General features: G+C 33.3%; 1 protein-coding gene and 1 pseudogene across 1 annotated transcript in view; one reads left to right on the plus strand and one right to left on the minus strand.

Moving 5' to 3' along the window:
- Window positions 1-23,186, minus strand: part of LOC145254788 (uncharacterized protein F21D5.5-like) — a 69,292-nt gene that overhangs the window by 26,983 nt on the left and 19,123 nt on the right. The window contains exons 3-9 of the mRNA XM_080113575.1: window positions 20,696-20,866; window positions 18,417-18,496; window positions 15,888-15,966; window positions 12,517-12,603; window positions 8,452-8,523; window positions 5,372-5,420; window positions 1,548-1,615 (exon numbers count right to left, since the gene is read on the minus strand). Of these exons, the coding sequence (XP_079969701.1) occupies window positions 1,548-1,615; window positions 5,372-5,420; window positions 8,452-8,523; window positions 12,517-12,603; window positions 15,888-15,966; window positions 18,417-18,496; window positions 20,696-20,866 (606 nt within the window). The remainder of the gene's footprint in view (window positions 1-1,547; window positions 1,616-5,371; window positions 5,421-8,451; window positions 8,524-12,516; window positions 12,604-15,887; window positions 15,967-18,416; window positions 18,497-20,695; window positions 20,867-23,186) is intronic.
- Window positions 20,367-20,517, plus strand: LOC145255011 (U2 spliceosomal RNA; annotated as a pseudogene).

Below are 23,186 nucleotides of genomic sequence, written 5' to 3' on the forward strand. Positions count from 1 at the left end.
AATTTGTGAAGTTTTTAAAAATAAAATTTTTTGTAACTGTTTGGATTTTTTATTTTGTTTTATAAAAAAAATAACTAATTTGTGAGAAATTGAAAACTTAATTAACTCTCCTGTTAATTCTCTAATTCAAATCAGTGGATTTGGAAACCTAATCACTAAATTTTCCAAATGTTTTTCCATTAATAATTATTTTTCTACTTCATCATTTTTCATAATTTTTGGATATGTTACTATTTATGACATGATGATTACATAGGTATCATTTGTATTACTTGAAATTCAATATTTTTTTCATTATTATAATATAGAAGCACCCAACCCTGTTATAGTTTACTGGAAAGCAACTCCAGGAATGGGTAGTCCTAGAAAAAAGCTTTGATCATACTACATTGATAAAATAAAAGTTAACAATCTCAAACCGACATTTAATTTTCATTATAAACGGTGCTTCTATAATGACTATGTTATAGTAAGCTGGGGAACAGCCCTAGGGTATTGTGGTCCACAGATGGATAGTTCTAGGAAAGAAACTTCGCTCATGGAATGTTAAAATGTTGATAAAATAAAAATTAAATATATAAAATTAGCATTTTATTTTTATCATATCTATAAACGATGCTTCTATAGTATTGGTCACAAATGAAAATCGTATTTCAAATAAAAACTTTTTTTGATATACATACGTTTCATGCAAAGTAAAAATAAATATCCTCACAAAAAATTAGATCGAGTAGAAGATCAACTAGAACTTTTTATTAAAAATCAAAAAAAAAAAAGAAATCAGTTTTTTTCATCATATTTTGTCGATCGGCCATTAATAAGAGTACAAGTACCAGTTGCCAAAATAACAGACTGCATTATCTCCCCTGTTTTTAGAGTAAGCTTCAATAGTAATAGTCAGCTAATGTACTTCCTAACTTCCAGTGTATCAGAAGCGATGACAGGGTAAAGCAGTTCCTTCACGTTTTTCTTTCCTACCTCATTCACTATCATATATATCATATCTTTTGCCCGGTAGAAAAAGGCAAAAGTTATAGACTGTTGACTTAGAATGGCTTATTGCAAAATTGATGGTTGAATGTGGTTAAATTTGTGTTCATTTTTGCATTAAACACTAATTTCTATTAATTCCTAACTTTACATTGAACAAATACCATAATACTTAAATTGTTGCACCTTATCATAACAAAGGTTCACACAAAATTTCAGTCAGATTGGTCCAGTACATTCCAAGAAAACTTCTAAAATAAATGTGGTATTGTGAAGATTAATCCTTATTAATCCCTAACTACGCATCAAACAGATATCATAGTACTTTGTTCATGGCACCCTACCATGCAAAATTTCAGCCAGATTGATCCAGTAGTTTCCAAGAAAAAAAAATGGAACAGACAGACAGATTAAAAAAAAAAAAAAATTTTTATGCATCAGTGTTTGTCGTCATCCATTTAAAGAAAGCAGAAATACAAAATGTTGGGTGACATTTTTTCTTGCCGACAACACGCATATATAATACACAAAAAGGCAAACAAGTTTTTGTTACTTACTAAACGATCAGAGCACGAAAAATCCTTTTTTCGTCGAGGCTTCCAATTATCAGGTCTTCCTGCTGCATCTGACAAAAAAAAAAAATGTATTATTTCATCTGCTGGAATATTTGATTGAACAGTTAAAAAGGAATATGTTTCGAATTAGAATTGGAAAAATATGAATAAATGTTTGGTTTATTTTATGGCATATCAACCCTTTTGATGTTATTTAATGCTGAATCCAATCATTTTTATGCTCCAAGTGTAACGTTACCCAACACATTGTAGCCTCAGTCGCAAAGTAGAAAAGAATAGAAAAAAACTTCAACTCGCTTTTTTTTGTTATACAACAACATTTATTTCCTCATTATTCTGCCATGCATGACTTCTCGTTATGGCCGTGATGTTTCTCATGTGATTGTCTTCTCAAATGTGCTCTCGAATGTCATCCACATCTCTTATGTGATCATCTTCTCGAACATGCTCTCTCCTTTTTATAATCTTTTTCCTAGATGGGCTTGATATTTGCATATAGCTGTCCGCACTATATCACACAAGTTCTTGATATCTTCAGATGTTTATTTATGGTGTTTTGTTTGGTTGATTTTTGCAAAAGAAGATGAAAAAGGAAAATGAAAAAACAATAACATTAATGTTTAGTACAGTTTAGGTTAGGAAGCCAGTATCTTCAGACAGCATGATCTGGTAGCACCAGTTGAATAAATGTAATATATTATCTCTTATTATATAAAATTATCTACAGAGTGGAATGATAAAATTGTCACCCTAGAAAAGACATGATTCCATTTCCGTTTGATGAAAACCAGTTTTCTTTTTTTTTTTGTTGCAGACCATCTACTAGTTGGCCAGTTGTGTATAAATCCCAAGAGCAATAGGAACCTTCTATCATGTCTGAAAGTGATGCAATGTTCAACGAGCGAGATTGGAGATGTGCCGCTGTACAACTCATGCTCTCTATCAATCCAAGCTATGACAACAGGACCATTGCCAGCACCCTCAAAATGCATCACTAAATTGCCATAAATAACAGGGACATGCCCAGGGTGATAAAAATAAAGTTTTCGGCCACGGTTATGGTCTTTGGTATGGTTATGATCTTTGGTGTGGCCATCTGCCGAGTATTCGCCGAGCTCCCGTCGGCACTTGTGGAAAAAGCATGCTCCCAGTTTCGAACCCATATCGAAGCGGTGATTGAGGCTGAAAGCGGCTAAATTGAATAGATGTTGGTTCTACTATATAATCAAGTTACCTTTTCTTTTTTTTACATAGGCATCACCACATTATCAAGGCCAAGAGGCCACTCAAGGATAAGGGTTAAAGAGTGTACAGTAGAAATTGGGCAATATAGTAATCATTAGTAATGAAAATTTGGTAAATTTGATAACTTATATGGAACGGCTCATCAAGAACTTATTTACGTTAGACTTGAAGACAACCATATTGTACCTATTTACTATGCCTCCCCACAGGACAGAGTTAGACACCAGGGTCGTTTTTTAACGTGGAGAAAAGGTACAAAAATAAAAATTGTCTCAGTCGTGAAGGACCTCTCCTCCACCGAAAGAGAACAAGAAACAGAAGTGCAGCATACGAAGACAGATACTACACTTTGATCTTGTCCCGAAGGCCAAAGAAGACAACCATATTGTAGTCAGCCGGAAAACGGAAGACAATTCCACAGGCGTGCATTTTGATTTTTTTCAATAGAAGTTTTAAAATAAAACTGTAGTGTTGTTTTCTTACGGGGCGACAAACTTATTGCTTCACAATGTATGTGCATAGGTTTATATATTTACATGTACAAGATTAACTCCTAAACTAACAAGCCAATTTTGGTACACAGCTGCTAGACATAAGAGTGGGTAATGTACAATGTTTTGTTTAATTTTGTGTAAAGTGGGAAGAAGGAGGGTGGAAGCCATTTGTGAAAATCCAGATGCCTCCAATTTTTGTCAAACTTTCACAATAGATATTAGACATCAATTAAGAGTTGAGGATATGCGTTGCATGGAGATAAGATGTGTAATGTTAGTTTTAAAGATAGGCTTTGATCTGATGACCTCAGAGGAAGATTAAATCTCGACAGTATGGGGAGACTTTGCTGGTTTGGCCACATTAAAAGAATGAAGGAGAGTTGTTAGGTTAATAGATGTAAAACAGAAGATGATTATGAAAAAGAAGATGAAGATGATTTCTTCTTTTCAAAACAATCTATAAATATAAAAGCGAAAATGTGTGTGTATGTATGTTCGCTTTTTGTGTATGCCACAAAAGGGTACTATTTCTTATAACTTTTTATTTAAAGTCTAAATCATAATACCCACGACTTACGCACGGGGGTCACATGTGTATTTAATTTGCCTGACATTTATATGCTATTTTCGAGATATTTTTTCGATTGCTGCGTCTTCGAAAAGTGAATGATGGGGCGGGGGAAACTAGGTCAAACATCACACGACTTAACTTTCTCGCACCTGTCAATTTCACTTTATAAACGTTAACGTAAAACACCTATCACTTCCTCTCCCCTCGTGGCTGAGATGGTTAGGTCGCAGGGGTTTTTTCCATTTCGTTTCCACCTTCGCGTCAACACTTTTGGGTTCAAGCCTACCTTTCAACTAAAACTTTTTTTTTTCTTTTACACCTTCAAACACCCGGCCAACGTTTTTTTTTAAAACGAGTTGTTTTGATCTACCCACCCCCAACACATACACCTCCAAACACCCGGGCAACACCGGGTACCCCCCCCCCACTAGTCTATATATATAAAAGCGAAAATGTATGTATGTATGTATGTATGTTTGTGTGTCTGCTAAACACTTTCGACAGACACAACAAAAATTTACAAACTTGGTCTCATATTAAAGCCCTACCCTCCAGATGACAAATATCGAAAAATTAGCCCAAAAGGACCATCAGAAGTGGATCAGCTGATCGATTTTCTGCGGGGGGGGGGGGTGACATTTTAATGATATTTATACGTAATTTAATAAACGCTGAGTCATGTCACGTGACCCTGACGTAAGCAAGCTGTAATGGCGATAGGTATATGAAAACATTGAATGGAGACTTTTGTTATCGGTAAAAAAGACACATTATACACATCAAAATACAAAAATTTCACGAAAGGAAAACGTTACCAAAGTTTTAGTATGTTAAAAATAATTAGATACGATAGTTAAACGAAAAATAACAAGCCAAAAATGTGAAGTAAAAAAAAAATCTATAATAAATCTCACTTGTCTGTTTAAATGTATGTATGTATGTATGTTTGTATGTCTGCTTAAAACTTTCGACAGAGGTGATGGATTTTCACGAGATCGGTATCATTTTGAATATCGACCCTTTCAGGCGACAAATATTGAAAAATTGACCAAAAAAAACCCATTAATTCCTTCACCCTAAACTCGGCCTTTTGTACAAGGCGAGGTCAATTTTTTTCGCCAACATTTTAGCAAGTCATCATCACCATTGGATTGACTTTGGTTAATTTCAACGTTTTTGAACACCATTCGAGTCATGGAAACATCGGCTAAGATGTCAGATTTTCTTTCACTTTATTTTCCGCTTTTGCAAAGGTTGGCGTCTGCCTGCCTACTACCACTTTTTTTTAAACACCTCTCTTCACCCTGGCTGCCTACTGTTGTTTTGATTCCCTCCCCACACTACTAGCATTTTTTTTTAACACCTCTCTTCACATTCACGGGTTTGAGCCTGCCTGCCTACTACCACTTCTTTTTTTTGCTCAGCACACACATACAAACACCCGGGCAATGCCAGGCCCCCATGCTAGTGTACAATAAAGAAAAGCTTCAACTCACCTCCAACATAAAAACTGTCAACAGCATTTACTGGAATGTTATCGTTTTCCTGTATAAAAAAAAAAAAAATAAATAAATTTGAAAAAAATTCAAATAAACATGGCAAAAACAGATAAAACTAATTTCAATGAAGAAAACAACAGGTTCACTTTTTGAGATTCAATCAATTTATATTTCTGAATTTTATTTTTAGATAAGAATTGATAATTCGTATTATTTGGACTATTGTTTTCTATCTTGAGTGTTATTTTCATAACATTTTGACCAATGTGACCTCTGACCTTCTACAAGTGCATCTTGTCGAACTTGGGAATCTTTCTCTTGAACTCAGGGAATCTGCACAGAATTTCAGACGGAACACTTTATTTAATCCACGAGGTTAGCATGCTTTCGTTCTGCTAGCCATGACCAGGTAGAAGCCCTAAGTAATTCGCAATTTTTTTTTGTGTTGCCTGCACCGAGGATTGAACCTTCAACCTCCAGAAGAGCGTCACTTATAATTGAATTTTACAAAGTACTTTATCTATTACGAAACGTTGTGAGAATAACACTCAAAATGACAACGGTTGTCCGAATAATCCAAATAATTTGAATCAATCAATCTAATCTGCACATGGAGTGATGAAACAGCTATTTCAAAATTAAGCAAGACGAACCCATGTACGACTCAGCAGCAAGATTCATCTGAATTCAATGTAAAAGATTTTGAGTTCAACAAAACACCTGAAGAAGGACAAAGGTTACATGACTGAAACGCTGTCACTCAAGATCAGAACGGTAGTCAGAATAATCCAAATTATCAATCCTAACCTCAAAAAATACAGAAACATAATTATGTTGCACTTTTGTCACCTGTCATATATATATATATATATATATATATATATATATTTTTTTTTTATATAAGAAAGTCACCATTTATCAAAGCCTGAAGACCACTCGAGGATAAGAGTTAATATGTGTACAGCGGTCATAGAGACATAGTGATTCTTAATGGAGGAAATAAGGTAAAATTTGATTATTTAAGGGGACAGATCAACAAAAATTTGTTTACATTGGACTTTTAAGATAACCATGTTGTACTTAACTGGAACAGAGTTCCACAGACAAGTAGTTTTGTTCATGGAATTTGTGTTTAGATTTAGGCACAGATAGAAAGTGGGGGAAAATTGTTCTAGTGGTTGTAGATAGATAAGTGCTTTAATAAAACTAGTTGTACTAACCCGGTGTCTTAACTTTCAATTTTGTTTGACTTTTAGTTATACTAGTTTTTTTTAATCAAATTATTTTTTTCTTAAATGAGTATTTTATATTTATTATTTAATTATTGAAATTATTTTGAGATGAGTAATTTGTATATTTTATTTATTTATTTATTTGCGGACTATTATCCTCATCTTTCATAGTTGTTGCTTAACGACGTTTAAGCTAACTATTCCTCCTGCCTTCGTCAGGTTGTTAACTGCGACAGGATAAGAATGCTGAATCTTTAACTGCATCCTCAGTAATTACTGCCTTCCATAGTTGTCGTCTCACCACGTTTTGGTCAACTAATCCTCTGGCCGGCTTTGGGTAGGACTGAAACTGCTATCTTCAGACAATGCTCACCTGGGACTGTAGAGATTCAACATCTCTATCCACTGCGCCACGGGTCCCAAAGGGTGATCAAGGTTGGATTTTTTGGTCTTATAAATCCAAGTTTTTCTTTATTATCTGATCTTCCATTGCCAGGTCTGTACCGAACGGTATTTATTATTTAATTAATTGGAATTCTTCTATTAATTGAATTATTATCTTTTAATGCTGAATTATTTTTTTTTTATTCATTTCTTACTAGAGAGTCAACACTTATCAAGCTCAAAGATCACTTGAGAATCCGGGTTAGTGAGTGTCAGTTGGCTGGTGAGATAACACTGATGATCAGTAATGGTGGAAATTGGGTCTTTTCATTGGTAGATAAATAGTATTTAAAACAGCAATTTGTTTTGTTAATTCGCATTGCACTACTATGACTATTAAAGAGATTTTATCCACACTACAGCATGTGACATCATCTACATCGAGCGTTGATAATGACAATACAAGACAGACATTTTATTTAAAAAAAAAAAAAAAAAACTCTTTCTTTCTCTAATAATGGATAATGCAATAACCAAAACTAATAGAAAAATGTCAAGTTCAAAATCAATGCTTGTGCATTATAATTGGATATCTAGAAAATTCATTTTTAAGTAAAAACACTATTACATAATTGGAAGGTAACCGTGGTTCAATGGTTAACAACACGGACCAACAACCTGGGTGCCCTAAGTTCGAATCCAATTCGTTCCAGAAAATCACTTTCACTGGATGTTGGCAACTTTCATGAGGTCCCTCCCCTAACTACCCGGTGTTTTTCTAAAAAGAATTCTGACAATAAAAATAGTGAGGGAAAACAATGCCAATAATAGAATTTTCGGATTCATATGATATGATGATTATCTAATTATGTATCATTTCAAAATTAGTAAAAAGTACAAAAACTGAGAAAAATGATTACAAGAAAAAAATAAAATGTATTGAATAATGTAGTTTTATCAGTTTCTTTTATTGCAGCCAATTTCATGACAAAATGATTTATCTCCCTTGTTTTTACTTCAAACTTTCAATATTTCAAATTAAAAAATGGTGAATTAGTAATGTCTATAAATTTTTGTAAAAAAAAAAAAGTTCTCTAGCAAACTTTTTACTAAATCATTTTTTGGAATTTTTACTAATTTTTATGGTACATAATTATGTAATAGTGTTTTTTTATTTAAAATGCATTAAAAAATTTTTTTTTTTTAGATATAAATATAGAGCACCAAAAAATCTAATTATTTTTAATAAAATATTTGCATCTTAAACGTGGTTTCAAAGACATTTTGCCTTTTTATTCAAAATGTTAAATTAAAAAAAAGTGTTTCGAGCTTTTTTAACAAACAATTATTTTAGGTAGCCATGTAACGGAATATCAAAAGTTCTTTGCAAATAATATCCTTTAATAGATTACAAGTTTATGTACTTTTCAGGTTGAAAATTTGAAACACAATTCGTTTTACCTTATCTTGTAAGTACGTCCACATACCACTAACGGGTTTTCGAAATACACCGCTGCCTGTTGCCACAAACACCTATTAACAAAAACAAAAAAGGGATTAATATCAAAAAAATCTTTTGAATATGTACATAAAAAGGAAAATACAAACAATCATAAAAATTTAGAAATCCTTAAGTTATTTTATTTTCCTAAGCAGAAAGGTTCCTATCATTAAGGATGATTGAATAAAGGATTCTTGTTCAAAATTCACCCAACATAAAAAAAAATAAAGAAAAATAAAGAAAAATCTGTATGATGGAATACCCACAACAAAACGAAAATATCATATTCCAAAAATCACATAAAATAATCAAGTAGTTTTATTCTTAAACTAGCAGGCTGCCCAGCATTGCCCGGTCATAAAATATGCTTAAATACAATATCTTGATTAATCCAAGTTTCGTATTTATTATTATATTGGACCCAATATATAGTAATGATTTCAAAAGTTAAAAACAAAAATAACTCATGCGCCACCACCAAGAATCGAAACCAAAACACTTAGCTTACAATTTACTTTTTCCTTTGATGTTAATGTCTGAGCTATGAAGACATGTTTGCTGCAAGGTTAAAAATTAAAACATGAACCAATAGCTATTATGTTACACATGTTCATTTGTAATATCGTCGTTTGACCATCACTTGGCAAATTCCATTTTTTTTTTAATTTTCACACTTTTGCACCAATTTTCCCCAGCTAAAACCCAAATATAAAGTTTTATGTCAGTACACCAAAAACTGACAGAGGAGTTTGGCAGGCAAACTTTTTAAACAAATGTATATACGCATACACAAATATATATATATATATATATATAAGAGATTTGTGTTTACTATAACCTTTTTACGCAAATATTATTCAAGTATAAATCATGTAGACTATCTGCATGAATATAATTACACGTAATAGTTAACTAAAGATGATCATCGCATACGAAAAACGAAAAACCTAATAAGGAATTAATTAAAATGAATGTTTAAAAGAATATGCAAATTAGCTAGATCTTTTGCAGATGAATGCAATTCCATGACCCATATATAACAAAGTTGTATTTTCTTTTTACATAAATAGAAAAAGGGTTTTTAATATGAATATCAAAATACAAAAAAAAAAAAAATTCATAGGAGTATAGATAAGAAAATCGAATTTTATTAAAAAAACAAAAAAAAAACAAGATAACTGAAGAATAATTCGTACTTGCAAGATTTATGTTTTGTATATCAAGGGTTGAACATAGTTTATATATGATGAATTAATGTATTTGTTAAGAATAATTTATTTTGTAGAAACAGATTCATTGCAGTTTAAGAATTTGCTTGTTTTTTATAATGGAAAGCATTTTACTGAATGGAGGAATAGGAGACGCCATGTTTGTTTAGTGTTTGCCAATTATATTCAAATATTCCATGAATAGGATTGTAGTCAGATAATCAAAACACCATAAAAATAAGATCCTAAGCTAGAGGGAGTGCTTCTTATTTACTTATGAAAGTTATGTTAGATGAAAGATATCTTGGAATAAGAAAATGAAACAATTTTAATGTAGCCAGATGGAGTGGGGGGCATATAATGAGTCTATGTTAACTTATAAGTGTTAAATGTTCTGATATGATTCGTTTAGAGTATATTTAAGATAGCACATATAACATTTATGATTGTCTTAATTGCGATCTGTGATTGTCTAGTATTCTCTATCGTGTGTTGATGTCTCTTCTTTTCTTTCATATACATATACTAACAGTTTATTGACAGGATGTAAACAAGAAACAGACATCGTTGTCAGTTGGAACACCAGCAAAAACACATATTTCCAATCTTCCTTCCATGCGTCCTGAAATTAAAGATACTTTTCTCTGAAAGTGAAAATGCTCAAACATGAATTATAGAATTACATTTTGATATAATCACTTATTCCTTGCTTGGTTCTTTCTCAGAAATGGCATGCATGGTATAAGATTACATTTTTCTAAGTTGCCCCCTTCTGACTTCCACGGGTATCCTGTCCAAAAACCCTGCTCATCCGCTAACGCGTTGCATATTGAACTGATCTCTCTCATAACTAAGCTCTACGTCTCAAAATCTCTTTTCCATTACATCATCACTACATGTAGCCTAAAGATCTTTGCCCATTTTTGTCACGTTTATATTAAGATCAGCTTAGCTTAAAAAAACGATTAACTAAAATTCCATTTATCAAGTTAACATCAAATTAACACTCCTGAGAATTATTAAATGCAAATTTTTCAACTTAATATAACTTTTTGCACGAATAGCATTTTTCTATCTAATAATTACAATCATAAAAATCAACCATTATAATACTCTTCATAATAATCAACTATTTTACTTTCCGGTGGACTAACAACAACAATGACAGTCTGAGCTGAAAAATGTATCTAATGAAGAAGTCATTTAGTGAGTAAAAGTTATGCTGAATTCGTGTACAAAGTTTTGAAATCAAATGAAACCGACTGATAATTTCCGGAAACATGCATCAGTTATTGGCAGGAGGCATACCTACATTGGATAATACATAGTGCCCGTGTTTATAGCCCTAAGAATAGATAAAAGTTGTTGAATGGAAACAATCAATAGTGTAATATTTTAACTAACAAGAAAATTAATAAACACAGTAATATAAAACAAAAATAATAACAGTGGGAATTATAATAACACTAGCAGGCCGTCCAGTGTTGCCCAGGCATAAGATATGCAGATTACGTATTTATTATTATAGAGAAAATTCTCTATCGATTATTGCATTGAACCTAATATATAGGAGTGAGATCAAAACTAAAAATATATATGACTTGGGTGCCATCAGCTAGAATTAAAACCAAAACATACAACTGTCCACCCTTATTCCTTAGCTTCTGAGCTATATATATATATATATATATATATATATATATATATATATATATATATATATATATAATTCATCTGTCATCCCTTTTTTTAAATTTTATAAGAAAGATGGAATTTCCCGATCGTTGAAGACAAGATTCAAGTAAGCAAGGACAGGCCACAGAGTTTTATAATGATTAAGATTAGTGATAGAAGAGGTACAACAGAAATAATATTAATTAATACTTTCCTACTTTCCTCTATACAAAATACTTGTCTGAATAATATATCGGAGTAACACTTGATACAAAAGAAAATCCAATATGAATAAATTCTATGTAGGACATTGCCTATGTATCTATGTCTAGTCACATCTATCTGAAAATCGTAATATTTGAATATTTTTGTGCATATTCATTCTTCTTGCAGACTGTTATCCTCATCTTCATTGTTGTTGTTTCACTACGTTTCGACCAACTCATTCTCTGGCCTTCTTCGAGTGATTAACCACAACAGGATAGAATGCTGAGTCTTGTAACTATATCCCCAGTAATTACTGCCTTCCATAGTTGTTGTTGCCAACTAAGCCCTCAGGTCAGCTTTGAAACTGCTATCTTCAGCCAATGCTCACCTGGAACCTTAAAGAATTAACGTCTCTATCCACTGCACCACAGGCCCCGAAGGATTAAAAAAAATAAAAAATAATAATAAAAGAATGTATTTGTGTATAGATTGCCTAAATTCATGGATATGTCTATTCATTCGAAAGGTGATTTTCACATCAAATTGACATACATGTTTGGCAACCTTATTTGATTTAATTTGCTATTAAATGCAAATGAAATAAAGGTAAAATGAATCTTGGAAATATATATATGCAAATTGCTGAACAATGGCTGGATTTAAAAAAGAATTTTTTTTTTTAATCCAAAGTAACCAATTATCAAGGTCAGAACGCCACTAGAGGATAAGAGTTAAGTGTTAGGTAGTTAGTGAGAACTCAATGATGATCAGTAATGGTTGAAATTGGGTAGAACTTAGTTATTTAAGAGAATAGGTCAACAAAGCCTTATTTACATAGGACTCTAAACTGAATAAAAGGTAAAAGTGGTAAAAGAACTTATTTCAGGTGTAAGATATATAAACTCTGATTGGAATTAATATAAATGTTGAATTTACCTGAATAGGAATTCCAATTTTGTCAACAATATTTGAAATTTTCTTTTGCATGTCTTCCATTTTTGTTTGCCCTGTTTGAACACCATGCTTAAAAAAAAAAAAAAAAAATTAAGCAGATTTTTATAATGGATCGAAGAAATCAGAATCTCATGCATAAACTTTTCATTGCTTCTTTAAAAAAAAAATTTTTTTTTTGCATCCAAAAGTTATACCAAGCTCTGGCCCCTATTGCATCCCTCAGCTTGTTCTACAAATACTTCCACAAAATGCATTTGTGGTGATGGTAAAGAAAGATTGACAGATAATCGGCCACAATTAGCATGTTCCCACTGTAAAGAAACAGTGGTTGCACTTGCGAGTGAACCTAGAACTGCTTGACTTTGTGGAGATGATTGAATGCACAGGATTATGCAAAGAATGCACTTTTGGCGGCCAAAAAAGCTCAATACACGGAGAGATATGCAGCTAATATTGTATGTGTATGTTTAAATTGTCGCAGTAACATTAGTCCAAAATTCTTTTGTCGTTTTGATACAGATAACATCCCAAATTGACAAGTTCATCTGTTTAAAAAAAAATATTAATAATTCTGCTTGGTTAGTTTGCATATCTACAGTCAAGAGAAAGGGAACCTAGTTTCATGCAAGCCTTCACAGCATATCAACCCTTTTTAGGTTATTTAATGCTGAATCTGGTCATTTTGGTAAATGCTTTTATTTTTATTTATTTATTTATTTTTTTACAAGGTGGTCACCACTTATCAAGGCCCGGAAGCCACTTAGGGATAAGGGTTATTGTAAGTACATTACGTTAGTGTGGATATTTAAAGTGTCTACTTAAGAGGGCGGTTCATCAGGAATTTGTTTACGTTGGACTTGAAGACATCCAAGTTGTAGTCAGGAGGGAAGCAGGCAGACAGAACAGAGTTCCACAGGCGTGCAGTTCTAAGAAAGAAGCTTTGTTCATGGAATCTACGTTTTGATTTAGGCATAGATAAAGAGTAGGGAAAGTTTTTGACAGTGGATTCAGCCAAAGATAGGCTTGCAACATCTCTTCTGTGGGAGAGAGGTTGCAGGGAAGAGAAAAGAGCATCCCCTACTAAGCCATGAAGTCTATTTTGTATGCTTTAAGATGTTTATTTCTTCAAATATTTTTTCATGATGCTTGATTTGTTTTCTTGGTACTTGTACAATTTAATCAAGACATTAAAAAATGAAAAACATCGAAAAAAGGTTATATTGTACGTATGCGTTATGGAACGAAATTCGTCGAAAAAATTTCACTTAATTTCATCAAGTAGTTTTTTTTTTTTTACAGCGAAAAAACAATTTGTTATGATACCGAGTAAAAGGTTTGATTTTTAGGAAGAAAAGCTAGTATTAAAGATGGGGAGGGAGTCTCGGTGCTTTGCATGGAGTTATCTCCCTGTGGCGTGTTAAAGATTTCCTTAATGGCTGACTTCAACGTACTCTCATAAAAACGTGTTTTTTCCGCTGTAAAAAAAAAATACTCGATCAAATTAAATGAAATTATTTTTTCAAAGATCTTCAGTCCAAAACAGATACATACAATATAACCATTTTTAGATATTTTCATTTTTTAATGTCTTGATTAAACTGTACAAGTCCCGTTTTTTTGTTTTACGGCATATCAACCGTTTTTGGATTATTAATGCTGAATCCAGTAATTTAGGTAACTTTTTTATGCTTCAAGTTATTTATATCTTAAAATATTTATTCATGATGTTTAGTTTGGTTGTTTTGTAGAGGAAAATTGTTGTTTTTCGCTTTGCAGAACATGATTGAGTTTTGCAAATAGAAAGAAAAACAATAACATAAATGTTTGGTGACTGTAGCAGCAGTAAACGTGAAAAAAATTGCTTAAAATATTGGTTAATGTCAAGATTCTTTCCAACTCAAAAAAACTTTTACAATGATGACTTTTACAGGTTTTCAGGGGTGCTGAAAAGAAAATATAACAAAAGTGACACAGAAATAATTTTCAAGATATTATAAAAAATTTTGTTATGTGTCAAAAATATCCATGCACTTGTGAATACAGAAATGGCCTTCACTGATAACATAAGGAATTACATTGCTTAAAATCCGGAAAACTACTTGTTTGCAGTAAATTTAAATGCAATATTTGTTTTCAGCATACCCAAAAACCTATAATAGTCATCATTTTAAAGGCATATATATATATATATATTTTAATGTAATTATGTGTGGTCTTAAGAGGGTCTTTGTGAAAAAAGGAGGTTTGCCATTTGGACTTTGGGTTAGTGGTAGGGCTAGAGGTAATTAATTGTGAACATCCTGAAAACTTGACAGAAAAAAAAAATTATTTTAGAGTGGAGAATTAATTTCATATATAAATTTAATGCAAACCAATTAACCATTTCTGGGCTCTTTTTTTTTTTTTTTAAGATGATTATGTGTGATTTTAAGATGGCTTGTATGATGGGGAGGCTGTCATTCGAACTTAGGGTTGGTGATAGAGTTAAAGGAGATGTTTTTGAGGTGGGACTTATCATTCAAATTTAAGGTTAATGGTGCAGCAGGTTCAAGGGAGCCTCTTTTAGGAGGTTGGCTTGTCACTCAGACCTAGATTTTGTGATAGCATAATTATATAATATGTGTGTGTGTGTGTGTGTGTGAAAATGATCCCCCTGTACTCTACATTCGAAATGATTTTTGTTGTCAATTTTTCTTTTTTCCACTAAGTTTTCTAGAATATTCACACATAACTGCCTAAAAAATATTGAATCTTAATTATTTTTTTAATTCACAACTAGAAAGTCATTTATTACTACAATTAAAGTTCAAAACATAAATATATTTAAAAACCAATATTTCTTGAAGGAACCATTATAATACAAAATAATCACAAACTACACTAATTTTAAACCAAAAAGTTTTTTTTGTTTTCAAAATAAATTTATTTCACAGAACTTGTCACTTTAAAGTAACCAGGCGACAGTGGCTGCTGCTTCAGCTACTGGCTAGCTTATAATTATTAACGTTACTAGCCAAATTATTTACCTTTGTTGAAAATGGGTAAAAATTTTTGAGGAAGTCTAATTAAAAACTGCTGGTACCAAAAGAAAAATCAACATAGAATTATCATTTTAACACATAAAAATAATAAAAACATTTTGGCTCTGTGTCTATAGTAGCACACCAGAAATATGACATGTTGAATTTTTTTTAGAAATATTTTTTTTGCAAAAATACATAAATTTCAATGAAAACCTCTGAGGAATGAATGTCACAATTTTAAAATTAGATTTCTTAAAAGCTGTGTCATTCAGTTATGTCTAGATATTCTTTGGAGCAGATTAGTAAATTAGAAATTGTTTATTTACTTACTTGATTTGTGAAAAGTACAATTTTGTAACCGCTATCAAAAGCTTTCTTCAGCTTGGCAGGAATTTCAGGAAAAAGAATCCTTGGAAAAAAAAAAAAAAAAAAGAAACAAGAAAAAATAAAAATCATTAAAAAATCAGAAGGTTTTAAATTAAAAAAAAACAAACTTTACATATAAAATTTATTTTGGTTAAATTTTTGTATATTAACAATTTTAATATTATCAACTTTTATAAATTGTAAAAAAAAGTAAAAAAAAAAAAATTTTTTAAATAAAAAAAATTTTTTGTAAGATTTATTATTTCTATTTTCCAGACTGGTTATCTTATCTTGCTTGTTGTTGTTGTTGTTGTTGTTATAAGTTATCTGCCTTTATTATAAAACTATTTAATAATGTCAAGCAAGAGATAAGAAAGTGTGAAGGAGTGGGATTTTGCTGCTTGTTGAGTTAGTCAGGAGTATACCAAGGGGCACAAGCGCTACGAGTACATCAAAACACATTCCATTTACTCCTGATTCGAGATGGAACACAAATCTATTGCCAAAGCTGCGGGAAAAATGGTGGGAATGTTCTACTGCTCCACTAGATATCTCACTGCTGATGCAATTCTCTACCTGTGTAAGAGACAAGTACATTCAATGATAGAGTACTGTTGCCACATCTGCGCAGGAGCTGCTAGAAGCATCTTATCCAGCCTTGACAGCATTCAAAATAGACTTCGTAGCCTAGTAGGGGATGCCCTTACTTCTTCCCTGCAACCTCTTTCCCCCAGAAGAGACGTTGCGAGCCTGTTTGCTTTATCGTTATTTTAATAGCAAGTGCTCATCTGAACTTTAATCTATGCACCCCCACCCCGGCCTGAATTTCATGAAAAGCACTCGTCTATCTGAAACCACTATCAAAAATTTCCTCCACTCTTTATCTGTGCCTAAACATAAACGTAGATTCCATGAACAAAGCTTCTTTCTTAGAACTGCACGCCTGTGGAACTCTGTTCCGTTTTCCTGCTTTCCGACTGACTACAATATGGTTGTGTTCAAGTCCAATGCGAATAAATTCTTGATGAGCCATTAGTACACTCATTAACACTTATCCTTGAGTGCCCTCCAAGCCTTGATAAATGGTGACTCCTTTGTAAAAAAAAAAAAAAACCAGACACAAGGATGCAATATTGGTGTGATGGGACAGGGGTTAGAGCTTAGCTGACAAAGTGGGATCTATTAGATTAGAGTCGCTTTGTGGACCTTGTCAAAGAGGGAAAGACTAGTAGTAGATGGATCAGCTCAGATGTGGAAACAATGCTCCATGCATGAGTGAATGGTGGCTTTCTAGAGACACAGGATATAGTCAATCTTTTTATATATATATATATATATATATATATATATATATATATATTGTTGTTATGGTAGGAGTGATAAATTCAAATTGAAAGAATTAAAGATAGTGAGGATTAAGATTGGAAGGGTGAGTGGTGGAAATGCAGTGCATATTAATTTTTGAAATTGTTGACTATTTAAAATGTTGGAGTTATTTTCAGGAATATCTATCAAGGAGTAAGTAATGAAGTGAGTGGATGTAAGAGAAATAAGTCCAATAAGCGAGAGCAAAAAGAGTATTAGGATGGGAGCTAAGGGAATTTGTGGAATATGAAGTGGTTGTAGGAGCTTTGTATAAAGGTAGCTGACGGCTTAAATAATGGGAGAATATTAAAGATAGGAAGATATTGATTAAGAAGTTGGAGGGGGTAAAGGAAAAATTATATGTTAAAAGTGTATATGGAGAAAATTAGGTTGAGTTATCCATATTTAGAATTAATGTATGACATATTTTGTATTGTGCGCAAATCTAATTGAAGATTAGTTGAAATTAAATTTGTGGTTTAAAACTAACATGTACAAAAGCAAAGCATTTATAGTGTCATCCAATTTTATGGATCTGTTGTGTTCAATATAAGAAGGTCATATAGCCACAAGGGATTGTAGATATGCTTTCTTGTGTAGTAAGGATGATGTTAGTGCTTTTGTGTTTTGCTGCTAATGATTGTGATTTTGAGTGATGGATTGTACAGTTTTGAAGATAGAGCTGGCTTAAGCAGGGGAAAAATTATGTGTTAATATGATAATCCAGTTAATGTTTTATCAGACATTTTAAAATTGAAAAAAAAAAAGTTAGTGTCCCTCATGATGCTGGTTAAACAGAGCTGAGAGAGAAAAGATAACGAAATATCAAAGTCATGAAAAGAAACTGGAATCTTAGGAAGATCTCTATCAACCAGACTCGTGAGAAAGAATTTCAAAAACTACCTGGTGAATATACCTGGTGAACCAGGTGCAAGAAAGATTCAAACAATTGCACTTAAAGGGATGATTAGAATCTTAGAAAGATCTCTTAGATGGAATATATGAGATAGCGGGTGAATGTCTCACATTTCGGTAGGATGGCCCATCGTCAGCTTCAACAAAATGAAAATTTTTAAAAAAAAGGGGAAGGAAAGAAACATTCAAACTATGCAGTCATACAACACGTACCTCCAATCAGAGGCATCTTGCGGAAAGGTTTTGCCTGATTTTGTACAAATAATTGTGCCGTCCATATCAAAACCAGCAATCTGTAAGAAAATGTATTCGAGTGTTAGGATATGAAACAAAAGACAAAATAAAATATTGTTTTGTTGTTTGCCTACCTGAAAACACTGGAAAGTAAAATAGTCGATCATTATGAGGCGTATCAAAATGGTCAATTATTCTGATTTGTTAAAGTAGAATGTCAGAAATAATGTTATCAAAGTGAAATAAATATTTATAGTTGAAATATTTGCATTAAATTGCTTTCAGGAATGTAACTTGATGGATGCAATGTCATTCTGATATGTTTTTCACTAGGAATGTATCGAGCAGTTTTAGGAATTTAAGGCAAAGAAAATGAATAAACAAAATACATTTTGGAAAAACAACAGGTAATATGTTTTGATGCTACGCAGAGAGTGACGTCAGAAAAGGAAATGAGTTTTAAATTACACATAGAAAGTAGAGACTTAGATTGAACAGTCTGTAACTGAAAGTTGTGTAGAACAGAGACAGGCAATGGCAGTCATGAAAGTACTGAACTGGGTAAATGAAGATATGTAGTTGTGGAGAAATTAGTGTGCCATTTTAAAACTAACAACTCGCAACTACAATAAATTGTACCCCCTCGACGAAAATACCCCCGACAAACTCGACAAGCAGCAGTTCCATCCCTACACGGTTGAGATACCTATTGATTGAGATTGTCGGACTGACTTCCTCATCTTGGTTGTTATTGTCACAAATTTTGCCCTCCGGCCTTCGTCAGGTGTTTTGTATCGAACTGGGGAACCGTTAGGACCACTCGGCCATATGTCACTAGGACATATGGCCGAGTGGTCCTAGACGTTGTATCAAAGTTTACAGTTACCCAAAGGTGCTGAGTTCAATCCTGAACGAAGGCAGTGAAAAAGTAACATTCAAAACAGAGAATCAACAACTATGTCCCAAAGCCTAGCTGGAGTCCGAACACGGTACCCCCGTAATAATAATAAAGGGTTGGGTTCGAGACTCCTAACAAACGGTTCCCCAGTTCGATACAAAACACCTGACGAAGGCCGGAGGGCAAAAAGGCCGAAACGTTGTGAGAATAACAACCAAGATGAGGAAGTCAGTCCGACAATCTCAATCGATGAAAACACCTCATCTCAAAAATACAGACAATTACCTGAGATCCCTAGATGTAAGAAGGCCTTTTACTCTAACAGCTTCTTCCCCAGAATGGCACGACTCTGGAATTCTCTTCCGGTTTCCTGCTTCCCCAACTGCCCTGACATGCAGAAGTTCAAGTGTAATGTGAACAGACATCTTGCTGCTAAATTCCCTACATAGTACCCCTGGAATTTAGGTCCCTGATAGTAGCCCTCTACATCAAAGTGGCAATATGCCTTGCTTGGGATGAAAATGTAATTAAAAAAAAAATATAATAATAAAAGCATGAACCAAGTTGGTTGCTTGAGCTTTTGGTGAGAGACAATGGTTGTAGATTCATGATCAAAGCTTCTTTTCTAGAAACGCCCACATATGGAACACTGTTCTATTGGCCTGCTTTCCGACCGATTACAATATGGTAGTTTTCAAGTCCAATGTAAACAAGTTCTTGTTGAGACGTCACCTTAAATAATCTAAATTCTACCCAATCTACATCATTAACAATTACTAAACTCCCATTTCTTGGCCTTCGGGCCAGGACCAAAGTGTAGTATCTGTTCCGGCAGATACTGCAAGCAAAGACCATATGTGGGGGAAACCCCACATATAAGACCTTGGTCAATGTAGGGGCAACCCTTCATACCAATTGTCACTATCCAGCTCCCATTTTCCATCCATCGGGAGCGGGTCCCCTTTTCCCTCCCCCTCCCTCCACATTAAAAAACGGCCTTGTGCCTAATTTGCTCAGTGGGGAAGCAAATAAATACTTCTTGGCCTTCGGGTCAAGATCAAAGTGTAGTATCTGTTCTTCAGATATACACTTCAATTTCTTGTTCTGTCAGTGGAGGAGAAATTCTTCACGACTGAGACAATTTTTATGTTTGTTCCTTTTCTTCACATTAAAAAAACGACCCAGGTGTCTAACTCTGTTCCGTGGGGAGGCATTGTAAATAGGAACAATTACTAAACTCCCACTTTACATTCATTAACCCTTATCCTCGACCGGCCTTCAGGCCTTGATAAGTGGTGACTCCCTTGTAAAAAAAACAAGTTGTTTAGAAGAATTAGAAATGTATTTTTTTTCTACTTACCTTCGCTCGACTGACAAGACCGATTTTATTATAAATCATAAGTTGGTTGAATTGGCCCCATGTGCTTTTTTCACACGGTTTCACATGGATATTACTCTTCTCGTTTGATTCTGCCTTTGGAGATTTTTTTAATTCCTCTTTTTGCTTCGGGATTTCCTTGATTCTGGCCGTCTTCAAAATGAAAAAAGACAAGAATTTATCACTTAATTATAGCAATCCGTTATTTCATTAAATACAAGAAACAATTTATAACACGTCTTCTTTTTTACAGTACAACAAGAGAGATGTAGGAATTAGGCGAAAGATAAAGAGAGTTACTGAGAAAGAGGGTAAAAGGAAGAGAGGGAAAAAGAGAAAGATACACTAACAACATGAGAGATGGGGGGGGGAGATAAAAAATTTTAAATTAAGATGTTACACACATTATTTAATTTCTATTTAATTTTACATCATCCCAAGCAATGCTGGGTAGCCCTGCTAGTATATTATATAAAAGGCAGGTGTTTGTATGTTTGTATGCCCAGTTAAAAGTCAAAAACCACAAAACAAAGACCTACAAAGTTAGTACATTCTTGACCAATGTTGTCCTAATTTTACCCCCATAATGGCTCCTTGGCGGGGGGAGGGGGGATGGGCAACCAGAGTTATCCCAGAAAATCTATTCTAGCAAAAATTTACTTTCACCATGACTAATGTTTATGCAAAATTTTTTAAAAATCTAAGGCATGATTATTGAGATAAATGTGAACAGACAAACGGGAGTGAATCACTAGGTTCAATCTCTCCTTTGTCGGAGGGGGGGGGGTCAATAATATTTAAAATTTAGAAAAATTTATTCGTTCTCTGCAGATCGACTGAGTCAAGTTTCATCCCGTGGGGGTGAGGGTGGGGGTCGTTTTTTCAATGCTATTATGTACTAATTTGAAAAGAAAACATGAACTCATTCCTAGAGAAATCTATTATATAAAGGAGAGTTTTCCGCGTGTATACCCAGCTGGAGAGGAATGGGCTGAGCAGAGGAGAAAAAGACGACTGGTGAGAGAGAGAGGGGGGGGGTAAAACAAGAAATATAAAGAGACAAATAGGTACTAGTGCACTTATTGATCTGTGCTGAAATAATAACGTTATTATTAAAAAGCCATTCTTAATATGGGGAGGGGAGGGTGTTTTGCAACTATTCTATACTTTAACCTTACAACTGAATAAAAAAAATATCATAAAACTTTAATTATACTTGGAAATATGATTTTAAAAAATAGCGCGGATCAGTAAATGCACTAGCACCCAGAAATATGTTACAAGTTTGCCCTGGGCAACACCGGGTAGCTCTGCTAGTTAATAATAAAAAAGAGGTACAAATTATTTGGATTCTTCAGACTACTCATCTCATCTTAAGTGTTTGCACAATGTTTCAATCGATGAAACCTCTAAACTTATTTAGGTGTATTTCGTCAAACGTGGGAATCTGTCAAACTTGGGGAATCTGCACAGTATTTCGAATGAAACCCTTTATTTAATCCACAGGGATAGCGTGCTCTCGTTTCATCAAACATAACTGGATAGAAGTCCTAAGCAATTCGCAAACGTATTTCTGTATCGCCCACACCGAGGATTGAACCTCCAACCTCACTGTAACTTTTACAACCAAATTTTAACAAGTATTCTATAAACTGTGCCATGGGTCCTTGCAGACTTCCGAGTTCAGCAGAAAGATTCTCAAATTCAACAGAATACACCTAAAGAAGGTCAGAGGTTACATTGACTGAAACATTGAGCAAATAGCACTAAAAATGAGAACAGTAGTCCAAAGAAACAAAACAATACAAGTAATCAATCCTCATCTAAAAAATCCCAAACTGTAAACTATATGAATTTTCACTCAGTTTTTGTCCTTTTTGCATGAGACTAGATGGTGCTTGTAGTTAGGAATACACAGATGAAATATGATAGCTTAAAATAAATTTAAAGGGAAACTATTTGATATACTTACGCATCAGACTAAAGTAGGCATCTATACCAAAACTTACGAAAAATTATCAAGTAGAATTTTAAGCTATTATATAAAGGGCAGTTGTCTGTGTATATGTTTGTATGTCTGGCTAAAACTGAAAGACAACAAAACAAATACCCACAAAGTTGGTATTTTCTTGATTGGCACTGCCCCGGATAATATCTAAAATTTAGAAAAAAAAACAAAAAAACATTCATTCTTTGATCTTAAACTGGCACAGATTTTGTCAGGAATGGAGAGTTGGTTTTCAAGCCAGATTATGTATTGACTAAAAAGAAATATAATTGACAGGGATGATAGTTGGAGCGACAGGCAACTCAAGGAGGCAGCACATATGCTAAAAAATGAAATATTACTAAGCATACCAAGCTTAGAGATTAGTAACATTTGGGAGCCTCCAATTGTAGAAAAAACAAACATTGTACGCCCTTAAAATTTTGGTGACAGAAGGGAGATAATCCCCTGTTGATCATTATTAGA

The sequence above is a fragment of the Euprymna scolopes genome, chromosome 30 (assembly GCF_053919585.1).
Source record: "Euprymna scolopes isolate OS-2025 chromosome 30, ASM5391958v1, whole genome shotgun sequence".
In the NCBI taxonomy this organism is placed as follows: Eukaryota; Metazoa; Mollusca; class Cephalopoda; order Sepiida; family Sepiolidae; genus Euprymna; species Euprymna scolopes.